Raw genomic sequence first — 18407 nt, 5'->3', positions numbered from 1 at the left:
AAGTGTTAAGTAGTTTTTGGGGAGATGTAAAAAGATCCAATGGAGAAAAGAAGCTTATTGTGTTTTGGAATGATATGTCTACCTTCACTTTCACTTTCACCTTCTCCACTTGTTGTGTTTTCATTGGAAAAAAAGCAGTGCTTTACTTTGTTTGAGCTGAAATCGTTGCAGTGGTCTCTTGGGTTTGTCCACCGCTAAAGCGTTTTGGCACCTGGTGTGCAGACAAACCCATGAATGCATGTGTTATAACGTGGCAATAAATCATTCTCCATTTCTGTCCTACTTGCAGCTAAACCCATTTTACAGTAGCTCATCATATCTTCACTTCGGGCTAATTCCTCAATCAGGCTGCTCGACTTCATGTTCATCTAAAGACAATAAAATATCATTTTAATCTTTCACTTTTTCCTTCTCTTCTTCCCCTCTTCGAATGGGAATAGCATTGCTACCGCCTTGTAATTTGCATGGCTACTGCCTTATAATTAGCTATCGCCTTATTAATAGCATTGCTACCACCTTCTAATTAGCATTGCATCATCAATATTTGTCAGGAAGGGCTTCCGGAATATGAAGGGCTCAAGCCAAAAAAATCAGGATGCGGATGAAAAAGATTCGCTTTGGCGACCCCGTAATCAGGGAAAAAGCTACAAGAAACAAACAAACAAACCGACTTATAATTAGCATTGCTACCACCTTATTAATAGCATTGCTACAGCCTTATAATTAGCATTGCTACCGCCTTATTAATAGCATTGCTACCACCTTATTAATAGCATTGCTACCACATTATCTATAGCATTGCTCCCACGTTATCAATAGCTTTACTAAGTCGTTATTAATAGCATTGCTACAGCCTTTTTAATAGCATTGCTACCACGTTATCAATCGCATTGCTACCACGTTATTAATTTCATTATTACGTTAGTACATTGCTAAGTCGTTATGATGCACTGATATCAGGATGTGATAAAACATCCCAATGCTAATTCATAATTCACAGATAAAAAGTGGAAGTTATGAGATACAAAGTGATCATGAGCCGAGTGCCACGTGACCAAGGCTCCAGTGAAGGCACCGCGTGTGGAGTTTGTATCTCATTGCTTCAACGTTTTTCATCCAAATCTTCACAATCTTACAATCATGGCTTTTTTCGTGTAATTTCTGTTTTTATCTCATAATTATATTTTTTTAATTTCTTAATTTGGACTTGGCTTTCCTTAATTTGGATCTCATAATTAGGACTTTTTTATCTTATAATTTGGAGTTAGCATTGGGATGTATTTCTTCTCACAGAGCTTTCATATGTTTGTCAGTCTAGGATCCATTATCATATTTTTATGTTATGAGCAGTCTTCCTGATGAAAAGAGTTCATGAGTAATAAGATTGAATAATGCATTCAAATGATTGAAATGACGGAATGTCTAAATAATAATTGTGGCTACTTTGCTCTTTCCGTCATAATAACACAAAACATTTCCTAAAATGTCACCGCTTCAATCAAGCCTGCTGGCTGAGAATGGGGGGCGGGTCTTGACGACGATTGGGCGGGCTTTTTTCATCTTACACGCCGATTGGTGGATTGTGGCACGTGTGGGCTGACGTCATGTATCAATCTTGCCTTTACCAAGAGTGATAAGCTAGTTGCAGGCTGCTGCACCTTGTGTCCGCGATGAGGCGTGTTGTGGAGAGGACGGAGCCGCGATGAGGTGAGGTAGGCACGGCTAACGTCATTTTATCTTCAGGGTGGGATTCTAGCACTTACATGGCGGCTTCACCGTCAGTGGGTGTGTGTTTTGCCCTCCATTTCCGTCAACATTTCCACGCGAGTTTGTCTGTGAATTGTCTTCATTGATGCCCACTTGGGCTGCATGCCCTGATGCTGCGTGGGGAGATGGAGGCTGCCAGCATCTTTTGCTCTTGTTTTGGAAACGAGTGCAGAATAATAATGGAAAGTTAGACACCAGGCCACCCAGCTTTAAACATCTAATGATGCCAAATAGTCTATTTGAAATCGCCAAACATTTGTTTCTCCAATTAATGAAGGGATGTCACTTTTTGGTGGTTGGATACCAATTTATTTGTAGAAAAACAATGCATATTTAAGCAAATTGTATCTATTCTTAGCCTAAATTAAGCATTTTCAAGCATTAAAATGTCTACATGATCTGACTAAATGTAGTAAAACACAAATACTACACAGAAGAAGCATGCTAATTATGAATGTAGTATTCTACATTGGCCACGAGGTGTCAGTAATTGTTCGATGAGACAAGCACCAGGCTCCTCACTAAGGTTCCCCAGGGAACACACATTTGTATATATATATATATATGTTTGGATATAGTATAATATATATAAAATACCATTTTTTTTGTTTGTTTCTTTCTTTCTTTTGGCTTTTTCCTGATTGACTACGGAGTCGCCACAGCGGATCTTTTTGATCCGCATAGTGATTTTTGGCTTGAGCCATTTATATTCCGGATGCCCTTCCTGACGAATACCGATGATGCTTACTAGTAGAGATTTTATATATATATATTTAATTTAAAAGGATATCAATTTGCGGCTGCACGGCGGACGAGTGGTTTGCGGTACACCAGTCCAGGGTGTACCCTGCCTCTTGTCCGAAGACAGCTGGCATAGGCTCCGGCACCCCTTTATTATTAAAGAATTGCCTCACTGCACTTTTCCTTCATGAAATGTACAAATGAAAATACCTAAAACATAGGGCAATAGTCATAAAACATTTCATCCAAATTGGAAACCTAATGTCATTTCATTTCTCTTTTAAAACACATTAAAATACATAGAAATTCATTATTATATTACATAAATATTATTTTATTACAATACTGTAATTACTACGTAGAAATCCCCCACTTTTTTCATGTTTAATGTGAGTTGTGATTTGTCCTACTATTTTCACAGTCATTGAACGTACCGCTGCACCGTTCTCCGATGCACAGAGGGCTGTATGGATGTATTTGGATGTATTTTCCACCTTTTTACTTTCAACTCATACTTGCTCCCGAATGCTGATACTATGTGGGAATGCATAAAGGTAAGATTTAATGACTTTGAGTGCTAATGTGCATCATTGTGGTAGTTCCATGCTAAATGGCTAACGCTAGCTTGACTTCAGCCACGGTCATCACATTGACAGCCCGTCAATAGCAGCTGGTTAGTTTGGCCACTCTTATGCCAAGGTAGCACCGTATATGACAATAAAAACAATACCTGCCCTGCCACCGTAAAAGGAAAGTTTCATTAACGCGTCATTAACACGTCATTAACGCGACAGAAACTTTGAACAACATCATGTACTTTAACAGCCTTAATATATATATGTTAGTATAAAGTATAATACCCATGTTAAGCCATTTAAAGCCACAAGGTATGTAAGTATGCTGTCCAGAAAAAAAAGTGAGTCTGTTATCTGATTTACTGTAAGTCTCATATGTCTTATTTCCTCTTATGTCTACTACATTGGGTAAAAAGAGTATAACGGTGAATATAGGGGTGTTATTTCATTTCTAGAGGGCTATAATAATGCTAAAAAAAACATATTTAGAAGGTGGTAAAGAAGTTTATCATGCCTAATATGTTTTATGTTCTCTTAGTATGTCTACTATATTGGGTAATAGGAGTGTAAATATGACTATAGGGTCGTTATTTCATGTCTAGAGGGCTCTAACCATGTTAAAGCGTATTTAGATGGTTGTAAAGAGGTTTATTATGCCTGATATGTCTTATTTTCTCTTGTGCTGTCTACTATATTGGGTAATAGGAGAGTAAAGGTGACTATAGGGGTGTTATTTCCTGTCTAGAGGACTCTAATCATGTTAAAAGGATCTTCCATTTCTACAATGCCATGATTGTTGATTAGAATAAATCAACAAATCAGTCCTTCTTACCTCCAGGTGTGTACAAACTACAATGAGTATATTTCCTTCATGTGGATGTGATAATTATGGGTTGATGATGATGGTGCCCCCCGTGAGTGATACCTGTAGTCATAGTGGAGGCCTAGACTATAATCTTGCCATCATTTATAGATGCTAATTAGTATAAATACATGTGATAATGTGTAGGAACGTGAGTGGATTGGTGGGATTGGTGGTTCTTGAAGGGAGAATAAGGCGGAAATGAGGAAAATTACTAGAATTTGATTGGGATGGGGGAACGTGTTCCTGTGTTTGACTGTGTGAGCAGAATGATGTGACACGGTGGAATGAGTGTGAAGTAGAAGGTAGTGTTCATTCCTATTGGCCAGGAACTAACTAACCCTGCATCCAACCAATGAGGGGGGAGAGTGGGAAGTGTGCAGAGCCGATCGGTACCTGGATCACACGCTAATCCACTTTGCGGCTGGTCCGCATGGTTCTGTTTCTGGCCATCGTGTCCATCTGCTGCTGCACAAAGTCAAGGTGGACGCCAGACTTCCTGCAGGAAACTCGATTTCATGAAGCCGACAGGCTGGTTCAGGTGCACTAATAAGCTGCCGGGGGCTCCGTCCCTGTCCTGTCACATTTCTACAAGCTGTAATTAGCCCTAATCCTCGCTTCAAGTCTTTGCTTTGTCACTCTTGCTCGTACATACTTCATACTCTACTGCATACTGCATACAGTGTACTGCATGTTGTATACTGGATACTGAAGGGGTGTTCCAGTTTTCTCCTTTTGCCACTTAGATATTTACAGATAAAGTGATATAGTGTATATTTCATCTCATTATAAGCGGAAAGGCATATTACTTCACTCTTGGCGATTAATTTTTTTTTAATATAATATCACAACTTGTGACATGACAACTTTTTTTTTGAAAGAAAGCTAAGATGTATGGCTGATGTTTGTACTGGAGGCGATGCTGGTGGATGGTTGGAGTGTGGTCTCCATGGCTGAGCGGCGTTGTGATCCTTGACCACTCTCTGCAGCGCTGATCTCATTTCTTATCATCGTGTTTCTAATATAAAATAAAAGCAACATGGACATTTGGAAGTCCCCCCCCCCCCCCCCCACAAGGGGAGAAGGGCTGAGGCAAAAATCCATGCCGAGATGGTAAATCTTTTATCAGATGGCGATGAATAAAACACGTTCATGCTTGAAGGCCTCAAGCTGCCATCCTTTCATGAATTTTTGTCTCTGGTAGCGAGTGGAGTAATTTAGGCTGGGATTCAACACAACAACATTTTGGAATGTCAGCCTTGAGTCGTACGTGTCTACGCACTCTCGAGGCCGCAGCGGGACATTGGCGCATAAATTAGCCGTGCGTTTGCCGGCACAAAGTGGTCCCTGTGGATTTCCTTCCCCTCATGATTAAACCAAACACACACACAATACTACACAGCGCATTTTTCAGTAATATTTCATCCAGCATTGTGGAACATAGACTAAGGCACTCTTGTCCCAAGTCAGCTGGGATAGGCTCCAGCAGGGGGGACAAAAATAGCAAATCGCATTAAACATTAAAAAACTGTGGAAATAGTTTAATATAGTATTAAAATAATATTTACTGTAATCTGTAATATTTACAAATCTTATTTTGAGTAAATAAACAAAAACAAGCTCAAATTTTGTATTTGCTGAATGTTTGTGGGCACGTTTAAGAGCTAATATGCGAATAATAAAGAAAAATAGTAATACAAAAATATGCTTGCTGACTGTATTTTTTTAAATAATGGCCCAAAGTTCCAGCATGAATGAATGTTCTTAAGCTCCTTCAAGTCTTTCTAAACATGACACGCAAAGAAAATGATGTGTTTTTTCCTGATCTCTTTTTTTAAAGGATGTGTTTTCCACTCTAATCTCATTCTGCAGCTCTTGCAGGGCATGACTGCATTCCCTCCAGCTCCAAACAATTTACAGACATTTGTAGGAAAGCATGTTCAGCATATGAAATCATACCTGATGCTGAGGAAATAACCATTGAAGGTTTTACAAAGCCAAGACGAAGCGTATGAAAACATTTCTACAAAGCAAACGACCAAATATTTCAACTTGGAAGTGTTTCACCCTGGCGGGGGACATTTGGCTTCATCATCGACTGCAAGGAAAACATGTTATTCAATTCAGTACACTTCAAGAATGACTAAAATACCATTTTATTTCAGCTTCATCTTTGTTTGCCTCCTTCGGGCACAGCAGTTAGACTCCATGAGGAACTTTGGGAGTTCCGGCTTTGCCGTCAAGCTACATATAGTATACTAGATAACCCTAAAGTAACCACCATGATACTATTAACTAAAAGTGGAAAAAGAAGTCTTGAGTCGGGACTTGAACATTTCTACTGAGGTAGCAGCTCTAATATCAGCGGGTTGGGCATTCCACAATGTTGGAGACCCAATAGAAAAGGCTCTAGAGCCTGCATACGCCTTTCTGGCTCTCAGACCGGCGTGTTGTGAGAGTCAATTTTTGGACGGCGTATTGGAGTACAACTATGTTGACCAAATAGGATTTGTAGGCAAGTAACAGAACCTTAAAGTGGCGTCTTAAATGAAGTGGGAGCCAGTGCAGGTTAGCTACTACTGGAGATTTTTTTTTTTTTTTAATTTTCCCGTCCTCGTGAGCAGTCGTGCCACAGCCTTTTGTACTAACTGCAGGCTTTTCAAACTAGATATTGGAAGATCAGAAAGCAGAGTGGTCGTGTCCCAACCTAACTTTTCTCCTAACTTCATGTTGAAGTATCTTTGGGCAAGATACTGAACCCCCAATTGCTCCTGATGCTGCGTCATCACTAGGTAAATGTAAACAGTGTTGAAGAGCTTTGAGCACCTTGGAGGTAATCAGGCCTGATCAGGATGAGCGCTGCTTGTGATGAATTGGAGGTGTGTTGTTTATTTGGAATGTTTTTCTCCAAGGTTGCAGTCAGCCATTGAAGGGAATGTGGAGGATTTTCCACACAAAGGGATGTTTTTTTTCCTACCAGTCAGTTGAATGCTTCCTAATTAAGGCACCATATGCTTGGTCTCGGAGGCACAGCGTCTCTGGAGGAGGCTGACTGGAAGTAAATGGAGTTCATCCTCCCCCTGGGTAAGTTTTAAGCACAGCCAAGTGAAGATAAACACAAGTGAGCATTTTCCAGAATATAAAAGTGTTTGAGAGCAGCAGAAAGGTTAGCACTATGGTGGACATACTTTGCACTTCTGTCAATGACGTTCAGACGTGTGACGCTGCCATCTAAATGTGGGATGACTTGGTCTTTTCCACAGGACTGTTATCTATCTGTGGCAGGTGGCTGAAAGAAAAAGTTATTCTTGCTACTAGAAAATTATTTTTAAAAGTGCCTGCTGCAGACAGACAGACGCCACAGCAAGTTCTCCACAAACCAAGCCAAGCCATCCTTCCACCCACCAAGTACCACCACCTAACCATCCACCCACCCACCAACTACCACCACCCATCCACCCACCAACTACCACCAACCATCAACTACCATCCACCCACCAACTACCACCACCCATCCACTACCACTACCCGACTATACATCCACTAACAACAACCACCCATAGATCCAGCCACCCACTAACCATCACCCATCCAACATCCATCCAACCACCTACCCAACCACCAACTACCACCACCTATCCAACCATCCATTCACCCACCAACTACTTCCACCCACCAACTGCCATCACTCATCCATCCACCAACCATTACCACCATAGATCCATCCACCCACCAACTACCATCACCCATCCATCCACCAACTACCACCACCCTTCCAACCACCTACCCAACCATCAGCGACTACCACCACCCATCAATTCATCTAACCAGCTACCCAACCACCAACTACTTCCATCCATCCACCCACCAACTACCTCATCCATCCATCCCTCCAGCTATCCATCCATGCATCCTACCTACCCACCAACCCATCATGCACCCAACCATCATCCATCCATCCACCGAACCACCAACCCACCCCCTGACTAATGTCCAACCCCACCCACCCATCCATCCATTCCTCCATCCAACCACCTACCCAAGTGCCATCCAGTAGCTCCATCCCTGCTGTGACATGGTCTTCCCTGGTCTAGAAGAAGAATCCTGGTCTAGAACGAGAGAAAGGCCTACAGTGGACAAGCATGAGGTGTGTTTACTGTCTCCTCTGTCATCATATCTACCAACGGTGCTCAGTGAACACAACATTAGACAATGTTCCCCCCTCGATGGTGTGCAGATAGATGACTTTGTCAGGAAGAATGAAGGTGATATTGATGGTCGTTGATTGATTGGACACTAATTGTCTAGCACTGTGTCTGTATGATGCCAATCCAAAAGAGATGATGTCATGTTTGAAAGTCTTTGTGGTTTGAAGGCTTTTAGTGGTGGCTTTAGTCAAGCGTGTCGTACTTCCTTCCTCCTCACTTATTCCGAGCATGTTCACCATTTCCAGGCAAATTGGAACAAATGAAGACTTCAGGTCACCTCTCTTTCACTCCTTCCAACCTGACCCGACACTACCAACCCCTTTTTAGTTTGTCTGTTTAGCTTCCTAAATCCTAATCCTGCGGTTAATAGGAGCCCTGCATGGAGCTGCATGCTCCACATCAACTCCTTCCTGGGGCTGATGTGCTTCTGCTGGTGTCGTGCGAAAGCTGACAAATTTCATCACGTGACTGAAAGAAAAGAAAAGAAAATGCACAAGTACTGTTTTTATGTTCAGTGCATGGATGAGGGTTTGATGGCTTTTTTCATTGTTTTCATTGTTATGTAGCTCAACATACCATGTTCCTCTTCTTCAAGTAGCACACCTGTAGATACTGAATCAACAGTGTCAGCGTAAGTGGGAACTTACCGAAATCAGGGATGTCTCAAGTGTAATATTAAAAACAGCAGAAAGGCAACATGTCAAGAAAAATGTTGATACAGTACATCCTTAGTTAGTTGTTGAAGTGAGATACTGTATGTTGATAATGTTGATATATCCTTAGTTAGTTGTTGAAGTGAGATACTGTATGTTGATAACATTGATATATCCTTAGTTCGTTGTTGAAGTGAGATACTGTATGTTGATAATGTTGATATATCCTTAGTTAGTTGTTGAAGTGAGATATGTTGATAATGTTGATATATCCTTAGTTGTTGAAGTGAGATACTGTATGTTGATATATCCTTTGTTGTTGAAATTAGATACTGTATGTTGATAATGTTGATATATCCTTATTTAGTTGTTGAAGTGAGATACTGTATGTTGATTTATCCTTAGTTAGTTGTTAAAGTGAGATACTGTATGTTGATAATGTTGATATATCCTTAGTTAGTTGTTGAAGTGAGATACTGTATGTTGATAATGTTCATATATCCTTAGTTAGTTGTTGAAGTGAGATACTGTATGTTGATAATGTTCATATATCCTTAGTTGTTAAAGTGAGATACTGTATGTTGATAATGTTGATATATCCTTATTTAGTTGTTGAAGTGAGATACTGTATGTTGATAATGTTGATATATCCTTAGTTGTTGAAGTGAGATACGGTATGTTGATAATGTTGATATATCCTTATTTAGTTGTTGAAGTGAGATACTGTATGTTGATAATGTTGATATATCCTTAGTTAGTTGTTGAAGTGAGATACTGTATGTTGATAATGTTGATATATCCTTGATTGTTGAAATGAGATACTGTATGTTGATAATGTTGATATATCCTTAGTTAGTTGTTGAAGTGAGATACTGTATGTTGATAATGTTGATATATCCTTAGTTGTTAAAGTGAGATACTGTATGTTGATAATGTTGATATATCCTTATTTAGTTGTTGAAGTGAGATACTGTATGTTGATAATGTTGATATATCCTTAGTTGTTGAAGTGAGATACGGTATGTTGATAATGTTGATATATCCTTATTTAGTTGTTGAAGTGAGATACTGTATGTTGATAATGTTGATATATCCTTAGTTAGTTGTTGAAGTGAGATACTGTATGTTGATAAATGTTGATATATCCTTAGTTAGTTGTTGAAGTGAGATACTGTATGTTGATAATGTTGATATATCCTTGATTGTTGAAATGAGATACTGTATGTTGATAATGTTGATATATCCTTAGTTGTAGAAGTGAGATACTGTATGTTGATAATGTTGATATATCCTTAGTTAGTTGTTGAAGTGAGATACTGTATGTTGATAATGTTGATATATCCTTAGTTAGTTGTTGAAGTGAGATACTGTATGTTGATAATGTTGATATATCCTTATTTAGTTGTTGAAGTGAGATACGGTATGTTGATAATGTTGATATATCCTTATTTAGTTGTTGAAGTGAGATACTGTATGTTGATAAATGTTGATATATCCTTAGTTAGTTGTTGAAGTGAGATACTGTATGTTGATAATGTTTATATATCCTTAGTTGTTGAAGTGAGACACTGTATGTTGATATATCCTTTGTTGTTGAAATGAGATACTGTATGTTGATAATGTTGATATATCCTTATTTAATTGTTGAAGTGAGATACTGTATGTTGATAATGTTGATATATCCTTAGTTAGTTGTTGAAGTGAGATACTGTATGTTGATAATGTTGATATATCCTTAGTTGTTGAAGTGAGATACTGTATGTTGATAATGTTGATATATCCTTAGTTAGTGGTTGAAGTGAGATACTGTATGTTGATAATGTTGATATATCCTTAGTTGTAGAAGTGAGATACTGTATGTTGATAATGTTGATATATCCTTAGTTGTTAAAGTGAGATACTGTATGTTGATAATGTTGATATATCCTTAGTTGTTGAAGTGAGATACTGTATGTTGATAATGTTGATATATCCTTAGTTAGTGGTTGAAGTGAGATACTGTATGTTGATAATGTTGATATATCCTAAGTTAGTTGTTGAAGTGAGATACTGTATGTTGATAATGTTGATATATCCTTAGTTAGTTGTTGAAGTGAGATACTGTATGTTGATAATGTTGATATATCCTTAGTTAGTTGTTGAAGTGAGATACTGTATGTTGATAATGTTGATATATCCTTGATTGTTGAAATGAGATACTGTATGTTGATAATGTTGATATATCCTTAGTTAGTTGTTGAAGTGAGATACTGTATGTTGATAATGTTGATATATCCTTAGTTAGTTGTTGAAGTGAGATACTGTATGTTGATAATGTTCATATATCCTTAGTTGTTAAAGTGAGATACTGTATGTTGATAATGTTGATATATCCTTATTTAGTTGTTGAAGTGAGATACTGTATGTTGATAATGTTGATATATCCTTAGTTGTTGAAGTGAGATACGGTATGTTGATAATGTTGATATATCCTTATTTAGTTGTTGAAGTGAGATACTGTATGTTGATAATGTTGATATATCCTTAGTTAGTTGTTGAAGTGAGATACTGTATGTTGATAAATGTTGATATATCCTTAGTTAGTTGTTGAAGTGAGATACTGTATGTTGATAATGTTGATATATCCTTGATTGTTGAAATGAGATACTGTATGTTGATAATGTTGATATATCCTTAGTTGTAGAAGTGAGATACTGTATGTTGATAATGTTGATATATCCTTAGTTAGTTGTTGAAGTGAGATACTGTATGTTGATAATGTTGATATATCCTTAGTTAGTTGTTGAAGTGAGATACTGTATGTTGATAATGTTGATATATCCTTATTTAGTTGTTGAAGTGAGATACGGTATGTTGATAATGTTGATATATCCTTATTTAGTTGTTGAAGTGAGATACTGTATGTTGATAAATGTTGATATATCCTTAGTTAGTTGTTGAAGTGAGATACTGTATGTTGATAATGTTTATATATCCTTAGTTGTTGAAGTGAGACACTGTATGTTGATATATCCTTTGTTGTTGAAATGAGATACTGTATGTTGATAATGTTGATATATCCTTATTTAGTTGTTGAAGTGAGATACTGTATGTTGATAATGTTGATATATCCTTAGTTGTTGAAGTGAGATACTGTATGTTGATAATGTTGATATATCCTTAGTTAGTGGTTGAAGTGAGATACTGTATGTTGATAATGTTGATATATCCTTAGTTGTTAAAGTGAGATACTGTATGTTGATAATGTTGATATATCCTTAGTTGTTAAAGTGAGATACTGTATGTTGATAATGTTGATATATCCTTAGTTGTTGAAGTGAGATACTGTATGTTGATAATGTTGATATATCCTTAGTTAGTGGTTGAAGTGAGATACTGTATGTTGATAATGTTGATATATCCTAAGTTAGTTGTTGAAGTGAGATACTGTATGTTGATAATGTTGATATATCCTTAGTTAGTTGTTGAAGTGAGATACTGTATGTTGATAATGTTGATATATCCTTAGTTAGTTGTTGAAGTGAGATACTGTATGTTGATAATGTTGATATATCCTTGATTGTTGAAATGAGATACTGTATGTTGATAATGTTGATATATCCTTAGTTAGTTGTTGAAGTGAGATACTGTATGTTGATAATGTTGATATATCCTTAGTTAGTTGTTGAAGTGAGATACTGTATGTTGATAATGTTCATATATCCTTAGTTGTTAAAGTGAGATACTGTATGTTGATAATGTTGATATATCCTTATTTAGTTGTTGAAGTGAGATACTGTATGTTGATAATGTTGATATATCCTTAGTTGTTGAAGTGAGATACGGTATGTTGATAATGTTGATATATCCTTATTTAGTTGTTGAAGTGAGATACTGTATGTTGATAATGTTGATATATCCTTAGTTAGTTGTTGAAGTGAGATACTGTATGTTGATAAATGTTGATATATCCTTAGTTAGTTGTTGAAGTGAGATACTGTATGTTGATAATGTTGATATATCCTTGATTGTTGAAATGAGATACTGTATGTTGATAATGTTGATATATCCTTAGTTGTAGAAGTGAGATACTGTATGTTGATAATGTTGATATATCCTTAGTTAGTTGTTGAAGTGAGATACTGTATGTTGATAATGTTGATATATCCTTAGTTAGTTGTTGAAGTGAGATACTGTATGTTGATAATGTTGATATATCCTTATTTAGTTGTTGAAGTGAGATACGGTATGTTGATAATGTTGATATATCCTTATTTAGTTGTTGAAGTGAGATACTGTATGTTGATAAATGTTGATATATCCTTAGTTAGTTGTTGAAGTGAGATACTGTATGTTGATAATGTTTATATATCCTTAGTTGTTGAAGTGAGACACTGTATGTTGATATATCCTTTGTTGTTGAAATGAGATACTGTATGTTGATAATGTTGATATATCCTTATTTAGTTGTTGAAGTGAGATACTGTATGTTGATAATGTTGATATATCCTTAGTTAGTTGTTGAAGTGAGATACTGTATGTTGATAATGTTGATATATCCTTATTTAGTTGTTGAAGTGAGATACTGTATGTTGATAATGTTGATATATCCTTAGTTAGTTGTTGAAGTGAGATACTGTATGTTGATAATGTTGATATATCCTTAGTTGTTGAAGTGAGATACTGTATGTTGATAATGTTGATATATCCTTAGTTAGTGGTTGAAGTGAGATACTGTATGTTGATAATGTTGATATATCCTAAGTTAGTTGTTGAAGTGAGATACTGTATGTTGATAATGTTGATATATCCTTAGTTAGTAGTTGAAGTGAGATACTGTATGTTGATAATGTTGATATATCCTTAGTTGTAGAAGTGAGATACTGTATGTTGATAATGTTGATATATCAGTGAGAGATGAATGTGACCTTCCGGAAGCATCTGTGTGTGATGCTATTCATGAAACAGCTTTTACTTGAGCCCAACATGAAGAAGAACAGTGAGAGAAGGCTGCTTGAAGCAGGAGGAAGAAGCCTTCCCTACTGGGAAGAGAATAGGAAGTGGCCTGTTGTGTTGGCTCCGTACCGAGTGCGGTTAGCATAGCTGGGTACATAATGCATGACAGCGCTGTGGCGGTGAGGAAGAAGAGGGTGCAGTGAAAGGAAAAGAAAGATGATTTCATTTGCTCACACTTTGACAAAGCAGATTGATAAATGGAACGCAGGTTATCCTGCAGGAGGAGAGAAATTCCTCCCGTACATGAAGCCTGCAAAGACAATAAAGGTCGCTTTGGATTTCCCGGCCATCTGGAAGGCAGCGTGTGTGCTTGGTCGTGTGTAAGCAGATGCATCATAACGTCTCGCAGCCTTCTACCAAGAAAAGAGCAGAGGTGACCCCTGCATGAGCTCACCAAGACAACTTGACTGAATCCACTCAGCCAAAGTTTAGCAAAGGGTTAGCGTTAGCTTTAGAGGGTTAGCGGTACAGTTAGAGGGTTAGAGTTAGCCTTAGAGGTAGCTGGTTAGGGTTAGTGTTAGAGGGGAGTTAGCGTTTGAGGGTTAGCTTTAGGGTTAGTATTAAAGTTAGAGGGTTAGCTTTAGAGTTAGTATTAAAGTTGGACGGTTAGTGTTTGAGGGTTAGCTTTAGGGTTAGTATTAAAGTTAGAGGGTTAGCATTAGTGTTAGTATTAAAATTAGAGGGTTAGCTTTAGAGTTAGTATTAAAGTTAGAGGGTTTGGGTTAGAGGGCTAGTATTAAAGTTAGAGGGTTAGGGTTAGTATTAAAGTTAGAGGGTTAGCATTTGAGGGTTAGCTTTAGGTTTAGTATTAAAGTTAGACGGTTAGTGTTTGAGGGTTAGCTTTAGGGTTAGTATTAAAGTTAGAGGGCTTGGGTTAGAGGGTTAGTATTAAAGTTAGAGGGTTAGGGTTAGAGGGTTAGCATTAGGGTTAGAGGGTCAAGTGGCCACAGCAACAATGTGTAGCCAGTGCACTTGGCAATTTTCGTAATAAGCGCAACGCACCCATGTCCCCCCACCCCACCGGCGCAAGTGGAGAGGGGTGATCTGGGCTAGAAGCTGACTCTTTTGCTTTGGTTAGAGTCCGTTTTAGTTTGAGTCGGCCCTTCTGGAAGGGATTCATGACTTTAACTAGGGCAGCAGATGTGAGATTTGACTTTCTTCATAGCATGCTTCCAAAACTTCCCTGTCCTATCCCATGCTGATATGGGAAGTCTCCAAATGATTGGCATGAGCAACAAGAACATGGAACTTGTTCCTGCGTTGCCAGGTTATTTCCAGGTGGGGTGAATATGGCATCCTGTGTAATGCAGGAGACAGACTGCTGCTTTCATTTGTTTGCTGGGAGAATATAATCATATCTGAGGATTATTTCAGGAGCTTTGCATGGGCGGCCCCTGGAGATGGCAACATGTGATCAAACGCAAACTCTATCATCATGTTTTGGGAAGCCGTGTTCTTATTCTTTGCCGTTTATTCTCTTCCAAAGCGCCGTTTTCTTTGACATTTTCACATGATGAGACATCCGTCTTTGGTGTTTGTGCACATGGCGACCCCATGCAGTAAGGAACCTTCTTCGCATTTTTATTTTTATCGGCAAATCTTTCACCAGCCTGTTGAGCCACGTTACAGGAGCATCGTTTGCATTTCCGACTGCCCCCTTTCAGCCTCTGATGTAGCAAACGCTTTCAAATAGGTCAGCAGACAGTCCAATCATCCACAGCACCATCTGTCCTCTAATGACTACCTGGATGCTGTGGGAGACACGCTTGGATGGAGATGCTAACATCTTCTCATTATTTTTTACATTTCTGTCCGTGCCGCCTTCTGTGACATGTGACTCTTTCCCATGAACGCTTCCTGACTTGTAGTTTGGTGGCAAATAGGTAATGGTAATGGTAATGGTAATGGTTTTATTTCATTTGAACATGCATCAGATTACAATTGAATGCATCCCATAATCAGTTCCCAGTTCCACATGTCCAAAAGGAGTAGGAAGAAGCAAAGCTTATTAAATCCTACCCCTCCATCTGGTACTTCTGTAACTAACTGTTACATTTGTTCACTTCCTGCTTTCCATAATACATTTTAAGGTTTGTTGTTGTTTTTTTTTTTTTTTACATTTTTTTAAAATTGTTTTTGTCCCGTACCGAAGTACGAGGTGATATGAGCTTCCAATGACATAACGGGTACCATAGTAAGTGTGTGTGTTCTTGTTGTTCCAGGTGTGAGGTGAAGGGAGCAGACAGGAAACAGGAAGCGCGTGTTTTGGGCACGGCCCCCCACAGAGGCTTGATGTCAACGTGCACACAGGAGCAGCTGGATGCGGCCCGGATGCGCTCGGTCGGATGGCCGCTTGAAACCCTGCTCCCCGGCGTGCACCCGAACGCACCGTGATGCCTTCCAAGGTGTCATGTCTGTACCTGCTGACAGTGGTGTGCTGGGCCAGCGCCCTGTGGTACCTGAGCGTGTCCCGGCCCACCTCCACCTACGTGGGCCACATGTCTCTGCCCGTACGCAAGACGGCCAAAGCCGCCAAGAACGTCACCTTCAGCAACATCCGAACGCGACCTCTCAACCCTCACGCCTATGCCTTCGTCATCAACGAGCCCGGGAAGTGCGAGGAGCAGGTCCCCTTCCTGGTCATTCTGGTCAGCACCACGCACAAGGAGTTTGACGCCCGCCAGGCCATCCGTGAGACCTGGGGCGACGAGAGCACCTTCAGCGACCTCCGCATCGTCACCATCTTCCTGCTGGGCAGGAACACGGATCCCATCCTCAACCAGATGGTGGAGCAGGAGAGCCAGATCTTCCACGACATGGTGGTGGAGGACTTCATCGACTCCTACCACAACCTCACCCTCAAGACCATGATGGGGATGCGCTGGGTGGCCACCTTCTGCCCCAAGGCGCAGTACATCATGAAGACGGACAGCGACGTCTTCATCAACATGGACAATCTCCTCTATAAGCTCCTCAAGCCCAGCACCAAGCCCAGGAAGAGGTACTTCACCGGCTACGTCATCAACGGGGGGCCCATCAGGGACATGCGCAGCAAGTGGTACATGCCCAGAGACGTCTACCCCGAGAGCAAGTACCCGCCCTTCTGCTCGGGCACGGGCTACGTCTTCTCCTCGGACGTGGCCGAGCTCATCTACAAGACGTCCCTCCACACCCGCCTGCTGCACCTGGAGGACGTCTACGTGGGCTTGTGTCTGCGTAAGCTGGGCATCCATCCCTACCAGAACACGGGCTTCAACCACTGGAAGATGGCCTACAGCCTGTGCCGCTACCGCAGGGTCATCACCGTCCACCAGATCTCCCCCGAGGAGATGCACCGCGTGTGGAATGACATGTCCAGCAAGAAGCACCTCAAGTGTTAGCGCCTCGTTTTTTCTTTGCCTTCTTGACCTCGTCTTTCTGTACTGACCAACTGAATGCTGACGCTGGCCGCGTTTTTATGTCCTGGCGACCATTCATTCTGGAAATTCACTGGGACCTTGGATAGCGTGTGCCCTGGTTTGCATACGCCACGGCTATTGTATGCTCCGGTTAGTGGATGCTCCAGTTAACAGACACTGCGGTTAACAAACACTACGGTTAGTGTATGCTCCAGTTAGCATACACTCCGGTTAGCGTATGCCCTGGTTAGTGAACGCTCCAGTTAGCGTACGCTCTGCTTTTGGTACCAGTCAATAAAAATGTTTTGCCAAAAATGTGTCTGTGCTTTGGCACGGCCAAATAAAGGAGTCGCGTGTCCAACCAAAGCATCCTGGCGTCTCTGTCAACCGTGGACGGGGTTTCTTCTCGGGTCTTCTCAGCTCTCCATCAGATTGCCACCAGATCTCCATCAGATCTGCTGTGCTTCTGTGGGACGTGATGATGTCTTGTTTTGGTGAAGATGAAACTTGAACTCACCGGCTGATTTTGCAAGCGTCAAACATCAACGCCTTGGCAGAAATGTGCAGCGTGTGAGAGTTGTTGCCTCCAATTTGCTAAGTGGTGTTTGATTTAGAGTGAGGCGTTCATATTTTACAGCATGAGACTTCAATCTTCTCTCCGATTCTTCTCCACCGCCGCCTCGCCTCCCTCACTGCCCTTGAGCCCTGGTCTATCAGGCGGACCGGGCGGGTGAGTGAACGAGCCGTCGTGACTTCGCCTGAGATCACATGTTTCCCAGGAAGACATTTTGATATTCTTATCACTTATCAACGCCCACAATGAGGAATGCAATTTTACGGCAGATACAGTCTCTCTTCAGAAATACTGAATAAATGATTTAAATAAATTTAAACTCATTACAAAGAAGTGCATTTTCTTCATTCATATATTTCTCCAATAAATATTCCAGCATTGCCACAACAAAGAGGCTGAAGAACTACAAGTTGCTGACCCCTGGTCTTGACCATGTAGAGTTGACTAGATGGAAGACACGACTGTCAGCAGCCCGGCAGGTGGGCCTGGTAGATGGTGTAAGGCTGCCCTCTGCTGGTTGAAAGACTTTCCACTCGCCCAACGTGCACCTTCCTCACGCCCTGCTTACTCTTTAGTGCTCCTGAAGGCCTGCGTTGGTTTATTTGACTTTATGATATGATCACTACCGAGTCAT

General features: G+C 40.1%; 2 protein-coding genes across 6 annotated transcripts in view; one reads left to right on the top strand and one right to left on the bottom strand.

Moving 5' to 3' along the window:
* The window catches only part of cdca9 (cell division cycle associated 9), a 137491-nt gene that overhangs the window by 69279 nt on the left and 49805 nt on the right, over positions 1-18407 (bottom strand). The window lies entirely within an intron of this gene.
* On the top strand, positions 1629-18036 carry b3galt1b (UDP-Gal:betaGlcNAc beta 1,3-galactosyltransferase, polypeptide 1b). 5 transcript variants are annotated; one of them, XM_058082010.1, is made up of 3 exons: positions 1633-1707; positions 2930-3062; positions 16024-18036. In XM_058082010.1, exon 3 carries the CDS (start codon positions 16195-16197, stop codon positions 17179-17181), a length of 987 nt encoding a protein of 328 aa, XP_057937993.1. In that variant the 5' UTR covers positions 1633-1707; positions 2930-3062; positions 16024-16194; the 3' UTR covers positions 17182-18036. The 5 variants fall into 5 exon arrangements, with proteins under 5 accessions (XP_057937995.1, XP_057937993.1, XP_057937991.1 ...); XM_058082008.1 differs by having other exon boundaries at positions 1638-1712; XM_058082012.1 differs by lacking the exon at positions 2930-3062 and having other exon boundaries at positions 1629-1707.

Source organism: Doryrhamphus excisus, chromosome 9 (assembly GCF_030265055.1).
Source record: "Doryrhamphus excisus isolate RoL2022-K1 chromosome 9, RoL_Dexc_1.0, whole genome shotgun sequence".
In the NCBI taxonomy this organism is placed as follows: domain Eukaryota; kingdom Metazoa; phylum Chordata; class Actinopteri; order Syngnathiformes; family Syngnathidae; genus Doryrhamphus; species Doryrhamphus excisus.
Note: the sequence above shows the minus strand (reverse complement) of the source record. Positions and strands in the feature narration are given on the sequence as shown.